The sequence below is a fragment of the Equus quagga genome, chromosome 7 (assembly GCF_021613505.1).
Source record: "Equus quagga isolate Etosha38 chromosome 7, UCLA_HA_Equagga_1.0, whole genome shotgun sequence".
Lineage (NCBI taxonomy): Eukaryota > Metazoa > Chordata > Mammalia > Perissodactyla > Equidae > Equus > Equus quagga.
In genome coordinates, this window is record NC_060273.1 from 88148288 (window position 1) to 88163333 (window position 15046).

General features: G+C 37.4%; 1 protein-coding gene across 1 annotated transcript in view; it reads left to right on the forward strand.

The window, feature by feature from the left end:
- The window catches only part of FBN2 (fibrillin 2), a 235207-nt gene that overhangs the window by 59732 nt on the left and 160429 nt on the right, over nucleotides 1-15046 (forward strand). Inside the window, exon 6 of the mRNA XM_046665362.1 lies at nucleotides 8730-8927. Coding sequence (XP_046521318.1) covers nucleotides 8730-8927 — 198 coding nt within the window. The remainder of the gene's footprint in view (nucleotides 1-8729; nucleotides 8928-15046) is intronic.

A 15046-nucleotide genomic window follows, 5' to 3' on the forward strand; every position in this document is an offset into this window, starting at 1 on the left:
CCAGCAATTACAAATGTGCAGACCATCTAAGATGCGGTCATTTTTATTTTGCTGAGCTGGTATCACAGTACTACAACCCTTTTGTTGAGCTATCGCAAGGTGATCTCTTTGCTCTTGAGCCTCTCCTGCTTCTTATGCATAAGGAACAGGTATAAGACTCCAATCAGAGAGCCGGGAATTAGTCGCTTCACCAGTGTAGACCGCCACCCATGCTAGATCACCAGTGCCAGCAGGATCTGTTGATCACCTGATGTTCTTCATGCAGCCAGTCACAGAGGCAGGGCCTCCCCCTTTGCAAGTCAAATCGATCCATTGATGGATGCTACCTCTGTCCTCGTAGAAGGCCATATGATCTATGGTCTTCCTTGCTCTTTAGCATTTCCCTAAAACTCTCAAATAATTAAAACCCCAATAATGAATTACATGGCACTTGCTGTCTCTTTAGAAGAAATCCCAGCCCCTCTAGCTAGATATTATACTGAAAGCTGTATGTCAGGACAGATTCATAGAGAGGGGCTTTTTTTGATCATGTAGTACATAATGCTTCCTGGGAAGAGTGTGACTTAGTAGGTTTGGTTGACTCAGTAACATGTATATGGCTGCTTATATGGCTCAGGAGGAGTTGATTTAAGCAGAAATTTCAATAAGAAGGCAATACATTGAATCTATATTATTAGAGATTGCTCTGTCAGCAAATTGTGCCTCACATTTTATTCACTGCCACTGTAATCCAGGCTTGTGACCTCATTGTGTTTGGATCAAGGGATATATAAGATCTGTTCAAGCATAGGTTTCCACTGATTTTATTTCTGACTTTATTGATGATGGCTAAACGTTTTGTGAATATGTATTACTTTTCCCTGTAATTACTCATGCCTACTTAATTATACTGTTGGTTTTTGTGAGATACCATAAAATTAGATATTTTGTTGATTTGACTTGTGTATGATCCATCTTTTATGTTAATCTTTATTAACCCCTTATTAATTCATGACAAAATATTTTTGTCTTTTAACTTCCTTCTTAAAAAACTTATTTTTTCAAAAGAAAAGATATCTTCTTCAAATATCCTTCTGCTTAAATAATCTTAATAGTTTTTAATCTTCAGCATTTTTTGTTGTCCTTAAAGTAAGTTAATTGGTTTTGTTCTTGGGAGAGTGCACATTAAGTTCATAGGCCATGAATTTTAGGACCACGTCTTTGATGGCCTTCATCCTTATGAAACGTGACATCAAAGATAGCAATTTTGTTTGCATCATTGGCCAACGCCTAATTATCTTTCCTGCTTCTTCATTCTTCAAGAGCCCTTTGATGTCAGCAGTAGCTTTTTGCTTTGAAAAGACTGTAGAGAAAGGTGAAGGGGGTCCTTCTTTACTGAGTCCACGTTCCACTGAGATAGTGAATATGGTTTTAGGTTAGAAACAAACTGTAGTGCAACTGTGGTAATTAAAATAATTACTCATCTATTTGCAGAAGCAAAAGTCTTTAATGTTTCTCTAAGTGTTCAGGGAGAGAATTTCTCCCTCATTTAACATGGCTAGATGGAGACTTGTCTTTGGGAGAAACTAGAAGCAAAGCAAGACTGGGCTTCCAAGTTGGGAGTTAGGAGATTATACTTGGGGGTGACAGTGTTCATTAAAATGGTAAATGTCTGTTAGAAGAAGGCAGAAGTTCAAAAGCTGAGAATGCAGATGATCCGTGTCTCGGGTTTAATGAACACAGCCTGCATGGTGTAGCACCGTGGAGTGAGGTGAAGCGCCAAGTCCAATATCAGCTTCTTTGATTCTTCACAATTGACTTAATCTCTGACTTTTCATTTGTAAAAATGGTAAAAATACTTTTTTAGCACTCCATAATAAAAGGAGGTAGTTTATAGAAAGGCTTGCTATACAGTGCCTGCTACAGAGTTGATTTTCTTCCCTTGATTGTCAATCAATAGGGACGATGAGGGCCCGGCCCTGTGGCCTAGTGGTTAAGTTCGAGTGCTCCGCTGCAGGCGGCCCAGTGTTTCGTCGGTTCGAATCCTGGCCGCAGACATGGCACTGCTCACCGAGCCATGCTGAGGCGGCATCCCACATGCCACAACTAAAAGGACCCACAACTAAGAACATACAACTATGTACCGGGGGCTTTGGGGAGAAAAAGGAAAAAAATAAAATCTTTAAAAAAAGAAAAAAATAGGGACAATGAGTTGCGGTCATACTTTAACAACAGTGAGATACCATTTTTCACCCATTAAATGCAGAAAAATTAAACCATTTGCCTCTACACTATGGTGAAGAGGATGTGAGGTAACAGTACTACCTTTGAGAGTGTAAATTAGTGCCACCTATTTACAGAGTATCAGTTTGAATATTTTTCAAACTGGAAACTTGACCCAGCAATTCTAGTGCTAGGAATTTACCTTACAGAAAGCGAAAGTATGTAGTCAATAAATATGTTCAAGAATATCCATGCGGTATTGTGTGCACTTGGAATCAATTGTAAACGACAGAAATACCCATCACAAGGCAAGTGTCTGTGTTGCAGGGGGATGTTTCAGTGTCCTCAGTGATGATTCTGTATGTGAAAAAGATTGAAAGTTTATTTTGGTGTTAAAAATTCAGGTTTGTTTTATTTAAATATAATTTCAACACCCTTGTTACTCCTTGAGCTTCAGAAAAAAATTTTTTTTAAATTGTGGTGAAATACACATAACATAAAATTTACCATCTTAACCATTTTTAAGTGTACAGTCCTGGGGCATTAAGTACATTCACATTGTTGCACTACCATCACCACCATCCGTCCACAGAACTCTTTTCATCTTGCCAAACTGAAAAATTTATACCCATTAAACACTAACCCCATAGTCCCCTCTCCCCACAGGCCCTGACAACCACCATTCTACTTTCTGTGTCAATGAATTTGACTACTCTAGGTACCTCGTATAAGTGGAATCGTAGAATATTTTTTCCTTTTGTAACTGGTTTATTTCACTTAGAATAATGTCCTCAAGGTTTATCTATTTTGTGGCATGTGTCATAATTTCCTTCCTTTTTAAGACTGAGTAATATTCCATTGTGTGTATTTTGTTCATTCATTCATCCATTGTTAGACACTTGGGTTGCGTCCACCTCTTGGCTGTTGTGAATAACACTCGTATGAACATTGATGAACAAATATTTCTCAAGTTCCTGCTTTCAATTCTGGAGGGTATATCCCTTGAGCTTTTAAATTCAACTTATGAATATCACTAATCTATTAATAAATCTAGCAGATTTTAGTAGTTGCTTTAAGAGGCCTTTAAATAGTATTTGGTTCCATTTTCCTACTTAATGAAACACCTCCATACCTTTTAAATGGTTTTTATATATTAAATACGTCCAATATCTTTCTTAAGTAGTTCAGCTGAGCAAGTTAAAAACCTTTGCAAGTACTCAGATAACTCTTATAAAGGTAATTAAAAGCTAAATGTATAAATACCCAAACTTATAAATTTATAAAACTGAAGTTCACTTAAATGGTCCAATTCTGTATATAAGCATAGTCACATTTTAACTTAAAAATCACAAGTTTAAATAAGTTATTTAATTATTTATTTTAAATTGTGGTTACAAGGCAATCTAATGGAATGGGCCAAATGCCGTTAAACATTACAGGTAAATAATTTTTGCACAGATTCCTTAAAGCAAAAATATTAATTTAATGGCTTTTATTCTCTTAAATATTTCTATACTTAATTTTAAAATTTGCTGAGGTTGACAGATGTGTTTCCATCAGGGAAGACAATTACCCTCACAGTTATTTGAGTTTATTGAACTCTAAATATTTAGACCCAGCTTGAAGTCTGGGTCTGTGACCTTCAGGCAAATTTTATTGAAACTAAGGAAACCACTGTATTGTCCCCTATAATTTTCGGGGTTGCTTTCTCTGCATGCTCCAGTTATATCTACATGATCAGAGATTTCAGCTGGTGCAGACTAGATTCTCAGTTATAACCACAATGAGATGCACTAAGCCTTAAGCAATTTATAGTTGCTATGTCAAAAACTCCATTACTCAAAGGAGACCGTTACGAAGCCAGGATCGTTGGACTCAAGTTACACACATTCCACAATTCTTCATTATACTCACTCATGTCTGCAGCTCCCACACAAGGTGATCACCTGATTACAGGTTGCATTTCTTTGGTTCCTGAGAATGGAAATGCCTTCTTGTCTAACTCCAAAGATCATGGAACTTGATGGGACATCCCACATATTTTCATATACTTTCTAGGATCAGGCAGTTGTTTTTACACTAACGTGGGAATGGATGGAATTCTGGATGTCTTTTGTCATTGTTTGACATGCAGTTACAGTATAAAGGTCTCTAAGAGAGCCATCCCATTGCACAACTCCAGGGATGACGTTTACATTACGGTATATGTGGATAGCTTCCCTAAATTATGCAGTGTATAATCTATGCTGTATACTGTAACTGCATTGTGCTGACAGTTAAATAAATGATATTACAGCCACATGGGCAGCTCATGTATTGCTGTCACTGTGACTATTTTACCTTCTCATGTGCTCCCTCATGGAGACACCTAATTTATTGACCTTACTGCTTTCTCCCACTTCTTAATCTGTCAGCCCTCTCCTTTTCTCACTCCCCATTTCCTCCAGCATAGATTCCATGGTCTATAATTTTAAAATATGTGTAACAATACCCTAAACTCTCTTGCCGTTCTACATTTTTTTTCGCATCTGACTGATGAAACCCCAGCCCTGGATGAACCCTAATCTGAGTGACCCTCTCAGCTGCTGAGAACACCTAGAAAAAGTCACAAAACAGGCAGATTGGTCCCACCATAAATTCATCTTATTCACCCACCATAGAGAGGCCCTGGGTGTTACCTGGAAATCTGCTGAGTTCTCAGGTCGGCTTCCTCTCCCAGTATCTGCAGTGCCATCTCAGTTAGCCTCAGCGATCTGACACCCCAGCCAACCTCTGCCAAAGACATTGTCCCACCTTCTGTTTCAGAAAGAAAATAGAAGATATGAGAGAGGACATTGTTCATTTTCCTTCTACTCTATAAATATGCCTTCATCTCTGTGCATCTTGCCCTTCTTCCCTCAGACTACAAGAGAAGTGCTTTTCTTCTCCTATCTGGGGATGACTCCCCCACACAAATTCTGGCATCACTCGCAGCCTGACTCCTCGGGGATCTTATACTAGAAATTATTCTTCTTTCTGGTAATCATAAGTCCTCGCTTTCATTTGGATTATTCCCATTGGCTTTTAGAAATGCTTGCCTCTTCCACAATACAAAACAAAAAATGAGCAAAAGATAAATGACAACAACAAAAAACTCCCTCTCCCTCGACCTGAAATCCTCCACCAGACCTATTTCTGTATTTACTTTCAAGAAACCTGTCCAAAGGTTGTCTGGTTGTCCAAACGACAATAATGCTGAGCTTTGGTTATCTAACCATGATTCGCATCTCCAGTTACATTAAGAGGGCTCACTGTGAATAAAAGTGAAATTATATAAAACAAGTTCAAATGCTATATTGCACTTAGATATTAGAAAATCCAAATAGCAGTATTTATGTTTCACAGGCTAATTTTTAACAACATTTTCTTGGTCATGTAGTAATGAGGAAAATATCTGTTTCCAGCCCGCTGGCTCCAGCACACCGAGTGATAAGTAGTTCTCGCCTTCTGTATTTTTTTTTTTTAAGATTTTATTTTTTCCCTTTTTCTCCCCAAAGCCCCCCGGTACATAGTTGTATATTCTTCGTTGTGGGTCCTTCTAGTTGTGGCATGTGGGACGCTGCCTCAGCGTGGTTTAGATGAGTAGTGCCATGTCCGTGCCCTGGATTTGAACCAATGAAACACTGGGCTGCCTGCAGCGGAGCGCGTGAACTTAACCATTCGGCCCCAGGGCCAGCCCCTCTCCTTCTGTACTTTGCTAACACACTGCAAGTATGTCCTTGACTGTGAATGGCTAGCATGGTGTACAATAATATTTTACCCCCAGTGAAATCTTGATAAAGAGGATGCATGGCCAATAACATTCAAGTAAGCTCTCCTGGGACTCTTCAACCATAATTAAAATGCTAGTAAAATAGGGACAGAATGTTTTACTCTGATCAAGAAATCTAAATCCCTTTTCAGGATCTAATATTTGTTCCTATTTTGCATGTTAGTAATTCTTGAATAAGTAGGTGCCATTGGAAGTTTAAATTTTAAAGTAATCAGTTGCTAACCAGAAAGTAAAATGTAATCCTCTAAGAAAATAGATTCAGCACAATTTGTAAGGAGGGAAATCTGGGCAAAAAAATAAGGAATGGTAAACTCTGTTCCCAGAAAGGGGAGCCTGGGCTTGGCTTCGTTAGAGCCTTCAATGTGAAAGGTCATTTGCCAAGGACAAACAGCTGTTCTTGTCCCAGGTAGTCCTCTTCTCCAAAGAGGCCAGACTAAGAGGATGTAATTTTAAGAAGCTGTTGTGTTTGAAGAAGGAACGAATTTCCTGACAAGTTGGTTTACTTAAGAATGGGATTATGAGAGAGGCTACAGAGGCTTCTCTCTGAGATCCGAAAAGTGTACAGAATGTGGACATAGGTATATATGCACAAATCTACCAAAAAATGTGTTTTATATTTTTTATGAAAAATAGACTTTTCCCCATTTGTTTAGAGCTTGATTTAATTTATTGTGAATCTAATAGCTATTTAAAACGACAAAATAATGTGTTGTCTAAAGGACAACAGAGTAGATTTAAAAAATTGATGACCTGGCAATTTGTGGTGTGGGAAGCATGCTTATTTACAAAGTTGACATATCTGCATGTATACTGCAAAGATTGTCTTTTTCAAAAATGTGATTTGCAGCCAGCACATCTGTTGTTCTATGTAAGGGATTAAAATGAGCTATTTTTGTTGAAGTTCAGCTGCAGAGTAACAGAATGTTAAATCAGCTTGCTAAAAGTTACCTATTTTAGATTTTGATTCTTTATATCGAACTTCTAAAGTGTTGTTTTCCTATGAGAAAACTCCATTCTTCATTTAAAAAATAGAAGTTGTATGTGGTTTTAAGCTGTATTTTTGTCATCATATAGCATTTAGATGGGATCTAAATCTTTCTAGCTTAGCATTTGACTATTAAATTATGTCCTAGCTTGATTTTTCCCAGTAACAATTTTTCATAAAAATCTTACCAATATTATTGACTCTTCTTCCTTTGAATGTGAGATTGTTCTGTTGTAACAAAAATCTTAAATAAATGTGTTCTAGCTTTCCCCTTCAATTAGAATTATGTCATTCGTATTAGGGCTTATCAGGAAATCCTGACTATCATTTTACATTCCCAGAAGTTAGTGATCTGTATGCATACAGTCTCTGTGAAAGGGGGGAAAAAACCTTTTTCACATATTTCTATTGTAATTTTATAACAGATATGAATCACTTAATTGGTCAGTCTTCAGGAAACTCACCTGAAGATTTTCTCTGATTTTCTGTGTCTCTCAAAACAGCACTGCTGCAAGAACAACACTCAAATTAAAATCTATTTAGTTAATGATTCAGTTCTGCTTAAAAGAATATATACTGATCATCCAAAAGGTTCATTGAAGTAAATTAGAGCAGGAAGAGGGATAGAGTAGAAATGCCTAGCTTTCAAGTTGCCTGTAGTCTAGATCAGTCTTTCTTAAACTTTAAGGTGCATATGGATTTTATGAATGTCTTGTTAACAGGCAGATTCTAGTTCAGTGAGTCTAGGGTGGGGCCTGAATCTGCATTTCTGACTAGCTCCCAAGTGAGGCGTATGTTGCTGGTCCATGGACCACACTTTGAGATGCAAGGGTCTAAATAGACTGTCCTTAATATTTGTAGAAGAGTCTGCCTATAGAACATATGTGACATACATTTGCTAACATTTTTATCATCATAACAGAGCTGGATAATGCTATAGTCATCTTCCAGAGCACAGAGGTCATATAATATTAACTTACCTGGAAAGAATCCATGACTATGGGCCTTATTAGTACTGTCTTCCCAGCTGAGCTACACATAGAACTAAACAGACTGACATGGAAACAGAAATAAAATTGTTAGAACTAAATGTTTACAGACAAACTAGACAGCCCAAATATATTTGTGATATGGAAGGATATATCTTTATTGGTTCTGCTTTGATTTTCTGAACTCTTGTCCACCTAGTCAGAGAAGAAAATCTTTGCTAGATAAGAGGAGTCATTAAAGTGGTGCCATCAGGGCGCAGGTGGGAAATATCCCTGAGTGGAGAGCAGTGGGAGGAGGGGTGGCCGGTGCTGTGTTGTCCTAGAGATGGCGCACTTCACTCCGCCACTGCCATGCAGCATGGCAGACCTAGCATGGCCAGAACTTCCAACTTTTCAAGGAAAACCAGAATATAAAATTTCATGTGAAATTTCCCAATTTAAAAATGTTGGCTATTAATTTAAATTCTTTTAAATAATTGTGCGGGCCAAGAAAACACATCTGTGTCCCAGATACTGCTCTTGAGCCACCCATTTACAATGTCTAGTGTGGAATACATTGAAGCCTTGTAATGTACATCTCATGATTGAAAAACTATGAATTTTTAAAATGAAGCTCTCTGGCCTTTTGTCTTCAAACACTTTGGTCAGAAGAAATCGTCTCTGTTTTATGTATTTGGAGGTACTGGTCTAAGATTGGTGTATGATCATAAAACCTGTCTTTCTGTCTTCTTTCACATTCCAGATTACAGGACAGGCCCATGTTTCACTCAGGTCAACAACCAGATGTGCCAAGGGCAGCTGACAGGCATTGTCTGCACGAAGACTCTGTGCTGTGCCACCATTGGGCGGGCCTGGGGCCACCCCTGTGAGATGTGTCCCGCCCAGCCTCAGCCCTGCCGACGGGGCTTCATCCCCAACATCCGCACTGGAGCTTGCCAAGGTGAGTTAGCCATCTGTCTCTGTGCACAGAGTCACCCACATGATTCTGGGTCTCCTTTCACTGTACTTGGAGGATCCGCCACTGTGGATGATAACCATTAACCCAATACGGTTTCCAAGCGGGGCCTTATTCTCAAGCCTGACTAGAGATGGCTTATCTTTTAGCCACCTAGTAAATAATCATTTTTCAACTCCTGACATAAATGGAGAAGGGAGAGATAATATGAAAAATTGGGGAAAATGAAAAAATACAGTTTAAAATACTTAATACAGTCAGAGGATAAACTATTCCATGTCTTCATCCAGATGACGCTGCATGCTCCCTACCACAGGCCCTCAAACTATACACAGGTAAATAGCCAGGAAAAACATATTTTCTGTCTCTCATAATCTCATTCAAGATATGAGAACCTGAGCCTAGGTAACAGGGAGAAGAGAGGTGCCTGATGTTGTTATTGATAATATCTTCAAAGACAAAAGTGTGAACTCCATCCATAACTGCAGTATTTCTGCGTTTTTAACCCACTTGGTTACAATCTTATCTCCAGGCGGTCTTCCCAACCACGTCCTGATATGTACTTTATATGTTGGGGCTAGTTTGGGGCCCTGAGGATGCTGCAACAGTAGACTCCAACCCAAGTAGCTGAAAATTGTTACATGTTTACTGGATAATTATTTTAATTAATTATCAGCCATCACGACTCTTATCTGTTTTTGGCTATTTCTCTGATACCATCTGTATTCAACCCATTTTTAGAGCTGGGAAAAAGAGCTCTGTAATGAGCTCTTAGATGACAGTAGGATCACAGGAAAATGGAAAATTACTTTTGTATTATTCACAAAAATGATACAACTCAAGATATGGAGAATCAAATTTGTTTGTTATAATTAAATCATACACCAACTTAGATCCGAAGTTATTCAGATTGTTAGTGACCAATGTCAGAGGCAGAGATTTATCTACCCAGCCCTTGGAAATGTTGTATTGCAGAAAGCCAGTCCAGTGTCCTAACACCCAAATGAGAATTATAGTTTGGGAGGCTGTACATGGCCTCAGTTCATTGAATAATAAAATTTGAGTGCTCTGCCCTAATTTGGTAAATATATCAGAGCCTTCAAAGGCCTTCAAAGATTTTTGTTGGTTTTTTACTTTTATAAAAGGTAATATTAAAAAATGGTCTATATCTAAACTCTTTTCAAATCATAGCTATAGGGATAGCCACAAGGTATGACTATATAACTCAACAGATTAGCAACTTTATATTTAATTGCATATAAAAGCCATGTCAGCTGTGGACTTAAAATGGTTTTTGAGTATTTTGTCTCTTGGATTAACAGTTATCACAGGTCAGACCTAAATATGAAGATTGAGTTAAAAGTCATTTTGTTTTTAAAGATTTTATTTTTCATTTTTCTCCCAAAGCCCCCAGCACATAGTTGTGTATTTTTTTTTTTTTGGTTGTGGGTCCTTCTAGCTGTGGCATGTGGGATGCTGTCTCAGCATGGCTTGATGAACGGTGCAGTGTTCCAGCCCAGGATTCAAACTGGCGAAACCCTGGGCCGCCAAAGCGGAGCACACGAATTTAACCATTCGGCCACGGGGCTGGGCCCTAAATGTCATTTTTAATCTGTTGTTTACAATGGATAGTAAAATTCTGTGTCTTGGATATGAATACTAGTCTGATTATATAGAGTTCTGATAAAGCAACAACTTTGTCTATAGAAGATCTATTATACTATATACTATATAGTATTTATGTACTACATAGATTGATTAGTATATAGATTACCATACAATTTACATAATATACTATTAAAGATAAAATACTCTATAGATTTACTAGATTAATACTGACTAGATTTACTAGAGAAATACTTTTTTCTTATTCTGCGGCACTTATCACCTTCTCACGTACTTGCTTATTTATAGTCTTTATATTTTTTATTCTCCCCCAGCTAGAATAGTAAGCTCCAATAGGGCATAAATCTGTTTTATTCGTTAATGTCTGAGGCATCTAGAACAGTGTCTAACATGCAGTAGATATTCAGTAAATATCTTTTGAATTAATGAATGGGATTAAGAATAAAATATTTCCAAAAACGACTATTTCAGAGAAATAGCCCAGGTTTAGTAAAGCTCTTAACTTCAACCAAAATATCACAAATTATTGACTCTCCTCATCTTCTATATTTGTACTTGGCTTTCTTACCTTGATATTTTGTCAGAGAGGCCTAGTTTTCTGAACACAATTATTAAAAATATGTGATCTGATCTCAAACATCCCGAATGTCCTTCAGGATTTAGTAATGTCTGAAGGCTTATTTATTTGATTTTGTTTCTGTAGCAAAGGTAAGTCTGGGGCTCCATTTGCCTAAACGTCTAATGGATTAATACGGCAACAGGAGCAAAATGAAATTTGCCACATGGTTAGAATGTCTGGAAAAGCAAATTTAAAAAGTGCTGTTTTATTTCAAAATCATGGCATAGTCAGAAAGTTCTCAATTAAATACTTATCCTCAGTTTAGGCTATTTTAAGACTACATGTTACTGTGGTTTCATTTGTCCCTTTAAATTCCTAGACTGTTTCCCAAATACTCTGCCAAATTAATTTGGAAGATACAGGGCATGAAAAAATATCTTAAAAACATGACATATACCTGTCATACTTTTTTAATAATAGTGATTTTTTAACAAGATAATTGAAAATTTTTGTAGAGTTAAATAAATTTGAGCTAAGATGATAACTGTAAATAGCTTATACTGGTTCTAAAATATGGCTCGTGTTAGCCAAAGGAGGACATTTCTGAAGTTCTGAACATAGTGTTATCCTGTGACTGATTCAGTTAGTGAATTACCTTACCTATGGCTTAAGAGGAAATGAAAAATGATCTTATAAAAAACAGAATAAGTGTGAAAAATGAGTGTCAATAGAGAATTTCAATGATACATTAAAAAAATTAGGCTGTAAAAATAATGGTAAAATAAAAAATTAAGCTGTGAGGAAACCAGTCAATTTTTTATTTTGAACTGTTGCCATGATGACATTCTGGACTTAAGGAAGCATGATGAGAAAGGGCTCCATCCTAGGTGCTGTGAGGTCGGTCACAATGATTCTCAGCTCCTGCCGTATTGAGAATCATTTCAGTTCTGGCTCTTCTGCTTAAGTCTACTCCACATTCAGTCTTGTCCTTTCTTCATTAAAGGACCAAAGTGAGCTAATATAGGACTCAAAATTTAAGCTATCATAAAACAAGTGAATTATAGGTTTAGAAAGTGGCCTTATTAAGCCCTTTTCCAAGAATATTTACAGACTTTAAATATGTCATAAACTGCCACATGCATATGTTGTATTATTATAAATAGTTTCTTCTTTTTTAATCTTTACAGTCTTATGAATTTACTCTAACTAGAAGGATAGTTTATTTAAGATTAATACTTGACTTTGGGTCTTTTAGATTTTCAAATGGACAGTTTGCATTCAAAACTTTTTTTAATATATTAAAATAAAATTGTATAGGGGTCCGGCCCCGTGGCCAAGTGGTTGAGTTCGTGCGCTCTGCTTCTGTGGCCCAGGGTTTGGATCCTGGGCACAGACATGGCACCGCTCATTAGGCCATGTTGAGGCAGCGTCCCACATGCCACAGCTAGAAGGACCCACAACTAAAATATACAACTCTGTACTGGGGGATATGGGGAGGAAAAAACAAAATAGCAGGGGAAAAACAAAAAAAAGAAGATTGGCAACAGTTGTTAGCTCAGGTGCCAATCTTTGAAAAAAAATTGTGTAATTATTAATTTATGTTATTTGGTTTTTAGGAATTAGGCTTTTAAACTACTCCAAACATTTCAAAACTGCAAATCTGGCAGGGAGAAATTTGCTCATTAAATTCCGTCTTTTGCTTTATCGTCGAGAATAGTGATAAACTGATGCTGAGCTTCTGCTCCATTCCAGGGCATGAGAGAGGCACTGGAATTCAGACATATATGACAGAGTCTATATGACCTAGCTAGGACACAGGACAAGGACTTGAATAAAGAAATAGCAGTACAGACCCTGAAGGAGTCCCTGCAAAAACAAATGCGGATGTGTGTTCTTTTCAGGTGTTGTTAGTGTACAGATACAGGTAATTCCTTTACTCTGACTGCACTTGAAAAGAGTAGAGAAGTTTAATTTGAACTGAAACTGGGCAGGCGTGACTAGTTCTTAAATTGTAGACTGAGAGGAAGATGCCCACAGTAGGAAGTTATTTCCAGGCTTTCTGTACAGCTCAAAGTGAAAAGGAGATTTGGTTCAGTTGATTGGTATAAATTATTAAAGATAGTTAGAACCAAAACAAATTTATCTTGGTTGTCTACATCGACCAAGTTAACCAGATCATTACACAGTTTAAACTTTAATTCATGCTGTGTGAACATCAGCCATTCCTATGCAATCCAAAAAATTTACTTAAAACATATTTGATTATAGAAGCTCTTATCTAAAGATAGCACTGTCCCTTTCTTCTAACTCAACAAACGCTAACAAGAAAATGAGTAATAGAGAATAAGGTGTTCTAAAATAAAACTGTACAACCCTCAATTAAAAGTAGTGATGAACACATGCAGGTGTTGGGAAGTCGTTGGACGGGGGAATTTACTGTGAGTATCAGCATCCTGAAAGGCTATTTAGTGGCTGTGGATGTTCTGTGGGAGAGGACGAGAATGTCCCTGTAAGAGATAAATCTGCTGCAGACCCTCCGAGTAACAGAGGGATAGCAGGTGGAGAAGCTTTGGAGGCAAGCCATGTCTAGTATCCTCTACCCAGCCTTCCAGCACAGAGACACTCCTTGAGGTAAAGGAGAGGGAAGGAAAAAGAGGGAGGAGGGAGTGCTAGTGAGCATCTTAGAGTCTGTATCTTAAAGGGCAGAAAGCGGGAGCCACACCACCTGAAAGTTGAAATTAATATCCAGGGCAAAAAAAAAGTGGGAGAGAGTTTAATGAGAAGCTGTTTAAGGCAGTATTCCCTACAGAAGTTTTCAAACCAAACCATTTCCTCTTGGCTCTCTCCACTCTTGCTTTGGCAGGAAATGGCCCTATTTAAAGATGAGTAATAAAGACAAAAGGACTACATATAAAAAGTGGAAAAAAAGAGAATAAGAACATAAGGAAAACATGGATGAATATGCTTCAAAGAGGAAAATGAATACAAAGTTTCTATCTCTCTTATCTCAAGGAAATGAAAAAACAATATGGTTCTTCTTTTAAAAGATTCTCAAAAGAGAGTTATAAGAGTTCACTAAAGACAATCGGAGATAAAAAAAAGTGAATTGTGGTACTCAAGAAAGAAATTGGAGAAGGATTTAGAACTTTACCTAATGAAAGGCAAATAATACATACATACATATAGACATACAAACATATATAAAACTGAAAAAAATTCAGTGACAGAGGTTAAGCTCTAGGAAATTACAAATTGACCAAAAATGTCAGAGAATAAACAAACAATTATTATAAAGAAGCTAATGTGTAGTAAAATCAGACTAAAGAAAGCTGATGAAGGAAACTAAAAAAAATACTTAAAGATAAAATAGAAAAATTGTCTAAAATAAGGTCTTCAATCTGCAGATTGGAAGGCACAAAACTCAATAAACAGAGAAGATAGAGAGAATCCCATAGGCGTAATAAGGCAGAATAAGCAAGGATTTTTTTTTTAAAGAGACCCATCCCAACTGGTCTCAAACTTCTTTAGAACAACTCATAGACCAGAAAACAGTGTGGCAGTGTCTGCAAACTTCTGAGGTAATAACCTATCCTTTACTTGACTTATATTTAAATAAAGTTATTTTAGTTGCTCTGTAGAGAATCAAGTATAGGGAGGGCAGAGTAGAAGCAAAGAAACCAGTTAAAAGATGCCTGCAATGGTACGGGCAGTGTATGATGGAGGCTGAGACCAGAGTAGAGGCAGAGGGAAGAGTTGAGATCTATGTGGGAAGTAAGCACTTGTTACTGATGGAATGACGTGAGACAAGTGAGAGGGAAATGCCAAGTTTATCTCCTAGGTTTCCGACCTTGACGATGGGATAAATGATGATGACCTTCATTGAGATAAGGAAAATTGAGACAGAACCACACTCTGTTCT